At 42.9% G+C, this 12,457-nt stretch overlaps 1 protein-coding gene and 1 pseudogene across 1 annotated transcript in view; one reads left to right on the top strand and one right to left on the bottom strand.

The window, feature by feature from the left end:
• GLB1L2 (galactosidase, beta 1-like 2) overlaps window positions 1-5,364 on the bottom strand; it is a 48,524-nt gene extending 43,160 nt beyond the window's left edge. The window contains exon 1 of the mRNA XM_006871018.1: window positions 5,267-5,364. Within this exon, the coding sequence (XP_006871080.1) occupies window positions 5,267-5,364 (98 nt within the window). The remainder of the gene's footprint in view (window positions 1-5,266) is intronic.
• A 6,301-nt stretch (window positions 5,365-11,665) lies between these two features.
• Window positions 11,666-12,457, top strand: part of LOC102814638 — a 13,050-nt pseudogene continuing 12,258 nt past the window's right edge.

Genomic DNA, 12,457 nt, shown 5'->3' with positions numbered 1-12,457 from the left:
ATGCAAACAGCAAAATCCAGACAGAGAATGCTAGAGACAGATGATGAATTAATTGCCAGGAAAGAACCAGGATACCTAGAAGACATGTACATTTTGAGAGATTAACGAGATACGTCGACCAATTTTTGTTGTTGTTAAGTACTGCCAAGTTTGTTCCTACTCAAAAGAACTCTGCATAGGGTTATCAAGGAGTGACTGGTGGGTTTGAACTGCCAACCTTGTGGTTAGGAGTCCGGTGCTTCACCTACAGAACCAACTATAGTGTAATAAGTCTGTAGATTTATTAAACAAATGAGGAAAATGTCTTTGAAACAAATGGGAAAATTAAAGTTCAGATGATGTATTTGGTAATATTAAGGACTAACTATTTTGTTGTTGTTTAGGTAGGATAAGGGTATTTACATTGTAAGGATTTGTTTTGTTTTAAGTATAATTCTTACCTTTGATGTATGTGTTGTTGTTATTGCTAGTTGCCATCTAATTGTTTCCAGCTCATGACGATCTCCTGCACAATAGAATGAAACACTCCTCAATCCTGCACCATCCTCACACTCATTGTTACGTTTAAGCCCGTTACTGCTGCTACTGTGTCAATCCATCTTACTGGAGTCTTCCTGTTTTTCGGTGACCTTCCACTTTTCCAAGCATGATGTCCTTCTCCAGAGAATGGGCCTTCCTGATAATATGCCCAAAGTATAAGAGATGAAGTTTCACCATCCTTGTGAGGAGCATTCTGGTTGTAATTCCAAGGCAGATTTGTTCGTTCTTCTGGCAGTATTTCCAGTAACTTTCCCCAACACCATAATTCAAATGCATCAGTTTTGTAGTCTTCCTTATTCATTGTCCAACTTTCACATGCATATGAGGTAGATTGAAAATACTGTCATTTGGGTCAGGTGCACATTAGTCCTCAAATTAATATCTCTGCTTTACACTTGAAGGAGGCATTTTGCAGCAAATTTGTCTAATGCAATACATCATTTGATTTCTTGACTGCTGCTTCCATGAGCTTTGAATGTGGATTCAAGTTAAGTCTTTGACAACTTCAATCTTTTCTCCATTTATCATAATGTTATTTATTGGTCCAGTTCTGAGTATTTTTGTTTCCTTTATATTGAGGTACAATCCATACTGAATGCTATCATCTTTGATCTTCATCAGTAAGTAGTTTAAGTTCTCCCTTTCAACAAGCAAGGCTATGTCATCTGCATATCACAGGTTGTTAATGAGGCTTCTCCAGCCTGAGGTCCTTTGTGAGTATTTAACACTTCTCCCAGTAAATTAGAAGCTAGAAGTTGCAGGTTCATTTCCCTGAGGCTGAAGTTCTTGGGGCCCAAAAACCAAGTAAGGAAATATATGTGTGATCATGTCTTTTAGGTGATTTGGTTGTGGTGCCTGAGGATAAGCACTCAACCTCAAGGTCAGTTTGAACCACAAGGTCGGCTGTTAAAACTCACCAGTCTCTCCTCAGAAATCCTATACAGGGTCGCTATGTGTCTGAATTGACTCCATGGCACTTAACACCAACAAAGTATCTAAATAGGACTCCGGGTATGGCACTGTAGAATCAGCACTGGACTTCAAACCACAATGTCAGAAGTTCAAACCTACCAGCTGGGCCTCGGCAACACTTTATAGGTTGCTATAAGTAGGAACCAACTCGATAGTACTTAATAATAACAACAACAATCAGGGTAGACCCTGAAATGTTTCTTACCATGCCAGAGGGCATCCCTTCATCACCTGTAAATCCTGCAGCATTTTATCAGTAGCCACCGGTCATAAGGTTGCTGGGGGCCAAGAGCCGTCTATTTAACTGTGTAGAGGCTGGCCCAGATACATGTAGGCCAGGCCAACTTGACAGGGTGTAAATTTCCTCAACTGGTTCTAAAATGAAAATTTCTACTCATCATGCTCAATTCAGATTAGGTTATAGGTTCCTCTGAGGCTCAGTTTCACTGGACATCTACAATAATCCATGGGGGGAAGTTCAGTCCTAAAAGCCTTCTGTCATCTCTTCACAGGGGTGTTTGAAGGTTGAATGAAGGAACCACTTACTCTTTGGCATAGGTCAATGTGCGAAGTGCCACAATCCCAAAATATTGCTTCTTGGATCAACCCTTGGGCCCCAAGAACGTCAGCCCCAGAGAAAGGAGCCCTCCCTGCTTTATTCTCATCCCCACCTCCTACACCCCACCCCTTCTGGGCATGCTCCTTGGCCTGGGCCTGCAGGTTCAGGCTTCTAATTTACTGGGAGAAGTGTTAAATACTCACAAAGGGCTCAGACTTTCCATATGAAAAGCAGAGGTGTAGAGTCCCAACAAGAGGTCAGTGACACTTTGCAATCAATACAAGCATCTCTCTTCCCTCTGAAAAAACTTTGAGGTGAACCATAAAGTGATCTAATACCCAGGTTGCCATGAGGCAGGCCATATGGGTATCTACGTGACCAGGGGTAATGTTGGTGGTTCTGATGGTAACATTTTCTAAATACTGCAGTGACTATATGCATGAACAAGAGATCACTAGGCCAAAGCTTGAGATGTAATCATGAAATAACAAGAGCTGTTCACTAGTTAGTAATCACCCACCTAGCCAAAACAAAAACAACTGTCCTGAGGTATTTGACATTGTATTTTTACCTTAGGAAACAGAAAAAATATTGAGTCTCAGCCTAGATAAAAGTGAAAACTCTGCTAGATAACTCAAAAGGATTCTACTGATAACAAGATTCTGATCTTGGAGATGCTCGTAGAGAGTTAATGAATTGATTCCATGAAATAGTGAACAAAGTAAATATGCAATTTTAAAAATGTACCACTTGGGAATTAGCATAGAAGGCAGGGTTATTGTTGTTGTCAGGTGCCATCGAGTCAGAACCGACTCATAGCGACCCCTTGCACAGCAGAACGAAACAATGTCCGATCCTGGGCAGGGTAGTTCTTATAAATACAAAGAGTTTATATTGTCATCCCCAGATGAAACAAAACATCTTCTTCATATTACAAATTTGAGTTCAGAGTCTTTCTGCATAGAAACAGAATATGCTATTTTGGAACTGTCTGTCAAGATTTAAAAAGAATATACCTTATGATCAGCAATTCTATTTATAGAAATATCCTACAGATATTCAGTACAAGTTTGCTTTCAATAGCAAAAAGATTGCAAACAATCAATATCCATCAATAAGGGACTATTTAAATAAATCACATGTCTAGTGGACAAATGGGGTAACATGAATAACTATTTTCTTATAACAAGGAGCCCTGGGAGCGCAGTAATTGAAGTAACTGACTGCTAGCTGAAAGGCTGGTAGTTCAAATCAGTTGGTTCTGTAGGAGGATGAAGTTGCAGTCTCCTTCCATAGAGTTCAGCCTGGGGAGAGTTCTGCTCTGTCCTGTATGGTCACTATAAATTGGAATCAGCTTGACAACAAAGGATTTTGTTTGGGGGGTATTTTCTTGAATAAGTATAAATCAAAAGTATTACTACAAAATCACTGAAAACGTTATGAAACAAATATTTCAAAATGTGACGCTGTTGTTTCTCAATGTACATTCCCTCTAGGTCTATACATGTTTGAAGGCAGTGTCTCCATCTGTCTAATCTTTCCCCCAAAGAATTCTGTGCTCTTGGATTTATACCCCATCAAAATGGCAATGTTGGCATTTCAAGGGACTCAAATTGTGTTTCTTCTAAATGTTTTTTTGAGTTGGGGCAAAAGCAGGCTGAGGGGGTCTTAGGGTGGATGGTAAGGTTTCTTAACAACATTGTCATAAGGTAGACTGCTACCTTCAAAAATGAGCAGGTATATTGTCGGGATGGAAAAAATATCCTTGGCACAACTTTTCTGGCTTTTTTCTCACCAATTCAATTTATTCTTTTCTTAAAATGTATTCATAGTATGCCCCCATGACTGTCCTGAGAACACCTATCAAGACTGTTGTTGTTGCTAAATGCCATATATTCAGCTCCAACTCATAATGACCCAGTTAGGGTTTTCAAGGAGCAATGGTAGGGTTTGAACCACCAACCTGGCTATTAGCAGTCCAGTACTGATCCTACAATACTGAGAAACAGTCACCATGACCTGAATTTAACAGGTCCAGCATATCCCTTCAGAAGCCTCTATTGTGATTGAACCTTCTTCTTGAAGGTACCCTAAGAAGACTAAAGCAAGTATATTACGGGAAGAATTTGTCTGCAGCCATCCACTGATGGCAGACATGTGTAAACAGGTTTTGCGTGGAATAAACTATATGTATATGTGAATTGGAGCCCAATGCTTTTTTACTTCCCCTTGTATATACATAGAGTATCTCTGAAAGCAACCATTATCAGCAACTGTCTCTAGAGGCTGAGGGAAGAGGTGCCCAGGGGTTATGAGTGGGAGTTATTTTCATAATATTCCCCTTTTAATGTTGGAATTTTTCATCATGTTCATACATTATTATTGTTGCTAGCTGCCATCAGGTCAGCTCCCACCTCATGGGAGCCCCATGCACAACAATATGAAACACTGCCCATCCTGTGTCTTCACCACCCTCAGTTGCTGATCAGACCTTTGTAATCAAAACTATTTTAAGGAAAAATAATTTGTTCTTTAAACAAACAATTAACTCTGTTTTGCTGAGTGTTACAATACAGTAGCAGAGAGTATCAACTTAGAGTCTCTAATAGGCAGACACACCAGTCAAGAAAAATTTGCTTCATTAGAGTCTCCAAAAATACCCATCTTGCTATCCCAAGAGAAGTTCCGCATGATCAGAATTCTTCTTCAATGTGGCCTTTAATATCAAGGAGGGGTGGGAACTTAAGCAAAGGTGAAACCTCAGTGAAGAAGCAGCAGTAAATACTCCCCCACAAAACCACCCTGCTGGATAATGAAGACACAGCTGGACTCCAAGTTCCTGAGTTTCTGACAACTTTTTCTAAGCACCCACATCTCTGAAACATTTGCTCTTCACAAGAGTGATCAGGTGAGATATTAGAACTCTCTGTCTTCTTATCAGAGCTGAAGTGCTTTTATTTCACTTGCTACTTCCTCTATGTGAGGTGGAGAGAACCCTCTGACCAATTTTTCTGACATTTCTGCTGTTCAAGCTATATGGCTGTCTGCCTGCAGTCTGCTGAGAATTCCAGTCTCTGAATCACAAATGCACCAGTAATGTCAATGCGCTTGTGCTAAGACAAATCTAGTCTCCTTCAGTTGGCTAGCATGTTCGTGTAAGAATCTAAGCAAGATGGAGAGGCACAGACAGACTACCTCTTCTTGACAAAAAGCCTATGCTTTTTGTCCACCTGCACCAGAGAGGTGATTAGCTGCTCAAAGAGGTACTTCCCAGATGCTGAAAACGTCACCATCATAAGATCAAAGGGACAGAGTTCAAAGAGATGGAATATTCCAGAAAATATGACTCAGACCTCAAACACAGTCTTAGAAAAGGCAAAGCTCATAAAATCAACTCCCTCACAGAGGCACAATCTGTCCACATACCCTGGGAAGAAGAACTGGCCATGACTGGGATCAAAGGGAATGCCCTGCATTGGTAAGTTGTGCACTAGTGCTGAGGAGAAGTTTCGTAGGTTTTCTTCCTGGTCTTTCCTCCAGTCAGTGCTTGTAATCTAGGCCTTTGAAGGTGACTGTGCTCAGTCCTTGAGTGCAACAGCAGAGCTGAGTGGGAAAATGAACCTGCTACGGGCTATGCACTTGAACTGCCTTCCCAAGGCTTTTCCTCTCTCCTGAATGTTGCCAGTCAGACACAGTTCAGGTATAAGATGCAAAGCTGGTCAGATTATTGCTGAGCCATGTGTGCACATTCAGAATGAACTCAGGAGGGAGCACCATGCCAAGATGGCATCAAGCAGGCCTTCTTGTGCTCACACTGTGGAGGAAGGAAAGAGAAGGAGAGGCAATGGCTCAGACGTACAAATAGTACATCTGAGGGAGAGGGTTTCAAAAAGTTTATGGAAAAATGAAATGATAATAGAATTTTTCCACAATATTTTTGAAGCTTCCTCCTATTAGAAGTGTAGTACACTTACACGAAATTCTAAAAATTACAAACTTTTATACAGTGGCAGAAAGCAACAGATTAGTGTTTCAGTGATGGTCTAAGTGTCTGGGGATTGACGAAAGGAGGGAGATGGAGGACAGAGAAGGTAGGAGGTAGGTGGGCACAAGGAAACATCTGAGGATAATGAATATTTTCACTATCTTAGTCCTGGTGTGGTGCTGTGGGTTAATGCGCCAGACTGCAAAGCCATTTGAACTGCAAGGTCGGCAGTTCAAGCTCACCAGCTGCAACTCAGAAACCCTATACACGGTCTCTATGGGTCAGAACTGACTCGACAGCACTTTTAACCACAACATATATAATTCTGGAGTAACACCAAAAGGGGGAGAAGGGGCTACAGCTGTTAATACTACTTAGATATAACCAAAAACTTCATGAGACTAGTTTTCTCAGTTTGAAGAAAAGGTTTAGGGCCAGGGTCTCCTGGGACAATCCAGTCAAAATGGCATAATGATGGTTTTAAAGATTCTGTTCTATCTCCCATTCCAGTTCAGTGAGTAGTGTCTAGTGTCTTAAAATTTGAGAGCGGCCATCCAAGGTACAGGAACACAGGGGCTTCATACCATAAGCACTGGGCTGTGAATCACAATGTCCACAGCTTGAGCCCACCAGTCACTCCATGGGAGAAAGATGAGGCTTTCTGTTCTGTGAAGATTTAAAGTCTCAGAAACCCCACAAAAGGTCGCTGTGAGTCAGAACTGACTCAATGACACTTAACAATAACAAATGCAAGATACAACTGGTCTGTGTTTGCCTGAAGAAATAAAGGAAGGAAATCGAAGAATTAGAGAAGCAACTAGAAAGTGATCAGAAGAACTGGGTAGTGCCACACCACCTGTATTGATTTAGGATCAGCACTGGACTGCTAACACAGAGTTGGTGGTTAAAACCCACCATATGTTCCTTGGAAACCGCATACAAGATTGCTGAGTCGGAACCAATTTGACAGCACTTACCAATAACCATTACCAAATGTTTTGATCAAGGACACAGTAGATGAATCCTGATAGAAAGGGAAAAAATGTGAAACAGAACTTCAAATTCCCAAAGAATTCAAAACAACCAGACTCACTGAGCTTGAGGAACCTCATAGATTATTGCCCTGGTATACTCTCTAAACTTTAACATGAAACTATCCTCTGAAGACATCTTTAAACAAACAAACAAAAAAGTTTCACTCAAAAAGTCAAGAATGTCATTCTTAAGTATTTTTGTTTTTAATTACCTTTATAATACCAAAGGGACAATGGTAACTCTAAACACAGATGAGAAGTTGTTGTTGTTTTTTGGGGTGGGGGGAGTGGGGAGAATGGGGCAACAAACAAACCAAGCAAATCAAGTTCACTGCCAGTGAATTGTTTCCAAATCATAGTAATCCTGTAAGATAAGATAGAACTGCTTCAAACAGTCTCCAGTGCTATAAATCTTTGTTGAAGCAGACTGCTTATGTCTTTCTCTTATGGAGCAACTAGAAGGTTCTAATCACTAACCTTATTATATTATCAGTCGAGTATGTAACTACTGCGGCCTTCAAACATCAGGACCCCATATTTAGAGGGTAGTGATGGGACTGAAACAATTAGAGGAGAAATAACAAGAATGTTGGACCAAAGTCACTGATCATTAAGTGTAGAAATTGTTAAATGGGAGCATATACTGGTGCTCATGGAGTCCTAGAGTGGTGCTGTAGATTAATGCGCTAGACTGCAAAATCAGTTTGAACCACAAGGTTGGTGGTTCAAGCTCACCAGCTGCTCCTCAGAAACCCTATATAGGGTCGCTGTGAGTTGGAACTGACTCGAAGGCACTTAACAACAACAACAAATTGGTGTTCATATTTTCACCAAAAATAAAATACTTTTTTGGAATAAACATTACAAGGGAGGGAGGCAGAAGACTTGAACAGGCATTTTACCAAAGAGGATAGTCAAATGGCCAACAAGTACCTGTGAAGATGCTCAATGTCATTAGCCACTGTTATTGTTAAGTGCTGTCGAGTTGGTTCCAACCTATAGCTTTCTGAGGAGCAGAAAGGTGCACTTCTGGTGAGCTGGAACTGCCAACCTTGTTGTTCAAACATCTTTGCAGTCCAACGCATTAACCCACAGTGCCACACCATTAGCCATTAGGGAGAAGCAAATCAAAACTCCCACTTGAGTGGCCATGATCAATAAAACAACTGATGTTGGCAAGGTTTTGGAGAAACTAGAACCCTCATCCACTGTTAGTGGGATTATGAAAGGGTGCTATAAAGAACAGTTTGCTTGTTCCTCAAAAAGGTAAAACTATCATATAACCCAGAAATCTCAATTGGATTAATGCGCCAGACTACAAAGCCATTTGAACTGCAAGGTCAGCGGTTCAAGCTCACCAGCCGCTCCTCGGAAACCCTATACAGGGTCGCAATGGGTTGGGATCGACTCAACAGCACTTAACAACAAAACAAAAAAACCCAGGAGGAGAGAAAACAAAAACACAAAGAGAAACCTGTACAACGAGATCCAATGCAATCTTTTTTATAATCGACAAAAGGTGGAAATTGAAATGTTCATCAAGATCAATGGGTAAAAAAAGAAAAATATGGCGTATATATACAACAAAGGAATGTTACTCAGCCATAAAGAGAAGTGAAGTCCAACACGGATGAGCCAACTCTAGGGCACTCAACAAGAACGGTAGGAGTCAGGCGGGAAAGGTGAATTTTTGCTTAAGGTGTGTTATGGGTTGAATTTTGTCCCCCTAAAATATGGATCAGCACTGGACTGTGAACCACAAGTTCGGCAATTCAAACATACCAGCTTCCCCTAGGAAACCCTATACAGGGTCACTATGGTTCAGAATCAACTTGACGGCACTCAACAAGAACAAAAACAATAAACTATGTGTTGTAAATTCTGACTCCTATATGTGTGGAATGGAGCACTGTGACTCTGTAGGATAAGCACCAGACACATGGTTGGTGGTTCGAGCCCACCAGCAACTTTGCAGGAGAAAGACAAGGCTTTTCTGCTATCACAAAGATTTACAGCCTCCGAAACCCTATACAAGGCTGCTATAAGTTGGCAACTACTTGACGACATTTAACAACAACATTATAAGTGGAAGGCTGGGAAACCCTACTGGACAACTCAGCTCTGTCCTATGTTGGTAGGTTGGAATACTCACTCCATGGCAATGGGTTTATTTATACTTGTGGATATATTCCCATTTGGGAATAAGGTTTTCTTTGTTATGTTAATGAAGCTATATCAGTGTTGTTGTTGATCTTAAGTGCCATAGTAGAGTCAGTTCTGACCCATAGAGACCTTGCAATAGGGTTTCTGAGGAGCAGTTGGTGAGCTTGAACTACCGACCTTGTGGTTCAAACCGACTTTGCAGTCCAGCGCATTAACCCACAGCACCACAGCAGGACTCCTTCATATCAATATGGGGTGTTTTAAACCTTTGAGATAGAAAATTATCAGATTATACACAGAGAAGCAAGAAGAAATGGCGGAAAGATGCCAGACCCCGTGAAGAGACTAAGGAACAGAGACTGAAAAAAGACAAAAGGCCATCCCTCAAGCTAATAGAGAGAGCAAACCTTCTACTATTGCCCTGAATTTGGTCTTTAAGCATCCTAAACTGTGAGAAAATACATTGCTGCTCATTAAATCTACTTACTTGTGATATTTCTATTGTAGCATCACAAGGTAACTAAGAAGATAAGCAACACTGAGTTTCTGTTAATGAGGGTGGAATCACTTAGAAAAGGACAGCAAGAACATTTGTACAACATGAAGAATATGATCAATGTCAATGAATTGTACTTGTGGAAACTGTTGAGTTGGTAAAAGCCTTGTGTATATTTTCACCACAATAAAAAATTTTTTTTAATTGATTTGAACCACAAGGCCAGCCTTTCCAATCTACCAGCTACTCCTTGGAAACCCTATACAGGGTTGCTATGAGTTGGAACCAACTTGACAGCACTTAACAACAATATTATACTTTTAGGTATTTTCCAAAGGTCATTTTTGTTATCCTTTTTCTAAGATACGATGTGGTCATGTTTACATAATTGACCATAAACCAGACCCAGGAAAATCAATGGGAAAAAAAGGAAGATTGCAGCCAACCAGCCCCCCACTGCCCTCCAAATACCTGTCTTCTGGGGTGCAGAGAAAAAGCTGACTCTGGTGGCACTGCCCCACAAAGCATTCAGATAAATAGCCACACTCTCCACATGACCTATATTCCCCAGGCCACAGCGTTCCCAACAGCGGTGTAGAAGTTGTTAAATGAGAGGCCCGTACTACCCACTCAGCTAATGGACTTGAGTAATACAGGTAGGGGAAGAGAGAAAGAATATATCCCCTTCTGACCTCCAGAGGTGTTAGAGCAACTCAGACCTTCTAGTGGCCAGTCTAAGTTGGGTGTGAGAAAATGGCCAGGAAGTGCCAGTGAGCATGACACAAAGAGACATCAAAAAGACCTGTACTCTAAAGGATACTAGGCAATGACTCTGAATTTAGTTCATTTTAGAAAAGGTCAAGGGAAAACAATGACCTTCCTCAATATCACAAACCTTTTCTATGGGCTTGAATGACAGCTACTCATTCCTGATGCCATTCCCAGGCTCTACAACACCCCTGACTGTCTGCTGATGGAGGCCACGCACCCTGGTAGGAACATGGTTACCCGACAGTGAGAAATCTAATGCCTGCCCATCAGCTACCTGGCTCGTTACCTTCCACCCACTACCTTCACCTTTTCTCCGAGGGACAACCAGAGTTCAACTCAAGTCCTCCTATGATGTCCCTCTTAATGACCTCAGTCTTGGTCCCATCTATGAATTGAAATCTAGGAGATGGGGCCAGTGTGCTGCCTCTGGCCTGAATAACTTCTGGAGAAAGGTTGAGCATTCTAGAAGTGCCAGGTCCAAGCTTCAAGAAGGAATGCAATAAAGACTACAGACAACAAACAAACCTAAGAACACTGGGGAAATGCCTCTCAGTGCTCTGGATCCACAGAGAGAAAGAGCACCATTTCCTTCTCCAACATCCTAACCATCTCAATAACAAACAAGAGACACAGGGCTTGTAAAGGTGTGAATGGAAAGTTTCTAAATGTGTTCTTATGACAGCAACTCCTATTCCATCTCCCTGGGGGAGTTCAGAGAAACGAAGAAGAACGGGGAAGAAATCTGGTAGAGCTAAGGGCTGAAGCTCTGGCTTCCTTCCTTGGCACCAGCCTTTCCAGGACTACCTGACGCTGCTGGTGCTCCCCAGCAACAGTGGTTTTGAATATGGAAAGTGTCAGGCCTGCCCTGAGAGACATAGTCTGGGCTGTATCATCTTATAAATAAAAGCAGGTTAGACAATTCTAAATCTGGAACTCCAGAGGACTTTTATAAGAGCTGTGGCTAAATCGTTTCATCAATGAACTCAATCAGCATGTAGTGGAAGGGATGGACCCCTGGGTATTTGGACCCCTGGGTCCGCCCACCTCTGTTCTGATCTCAGCTGAGTTGATCGGAAATGTAGCCTGGGGGCAGGACAGCAAGAAACTCTCCAACCTGGACTGGGGGTAAGAAGGAGCGGGCAGTGATGGAAGCAAAGAGGATCTGCCCTTCTCAGAGACATCGACCGTCTAGGAAAACAGCAGAGTCGGATCATACTGAGGGGAAGGAGTCAGGAAGCTCTGGGGACAAGGAGGGCGGCGCCTGGGGCACCTGGAAGGCATCTGGACCTCGGAAGACGCAGAGTTCCTGCGGGAACCTAGGGCTCTGGAGCGCTCCCAGCCACAGCTTCGGCTGTCCTAGAGAGGAGAAGTCTGAGGGACCGCACTTCGGGATCCCCAAATGCGAAGGGGTCGACTCCGGGTGCGAGCAGAGTCTAGAGGGTTCGGGGTGCTCGGGAGTGGCGCTCCGGGCGCTGCGCTCTCACCTGCGGAGCACCAGGAAGCTCAAGACCACCAGCGCCAGGAGTCCGAGCTTGCGGCCCGGCCGCCGCCGGAGAGCCCACGTGCTCATGCCAGGTCCGAGTTCCAACTCAAGCGTTGTAAGATTCTGCAACCAGGCTCCTGCAGGAGCGGTGTTCACCTAGGTAACCCGGGTCCGCGCTTGTTGACCAGACCCCGCCCCGCCCACGGTGCCGCCCTCCCGGCCCGGCCCCGCCCCTCCCGCCCTAGGTAGTTGCAAGCTCTGGGGTTGGACACCTGGAGGCTGGCCGCCTCTCTGCTCCCCGAAAAGCCTCCACGTTTTCGAAACTCTTGTTGTGCACAGGTCGTGTAAACAGATGCATACACACTGTACGCTCAGCCCAGTCCTTGCAAACTTGGGCAGTGCGAGGAGTGTTAGGGTAAAAGTTGTCCTCAGTGCCACAGTACGTGTGTGTGTG

The sequence above is a fragment of the Chrysochloris asiatica genome, unplaced genomic scaffold (assembly GCF_000296735.1).
Source record: "Chrysochloris asiatica unplaced genomic scaffold, ChrAsi1.0 scaffold00158, whole genome shotgun sequence".
NCBI classification, from domain to species: Eukaryota; Metazoa; Chordata; class Mammalia; order Afrosoricida; family Chrysochloridae; genus Chrysochloris; species Chrysochloris asiatica.
This window is presented reverse-complemented; position numbering and strand designations above follow the sequence as displayed.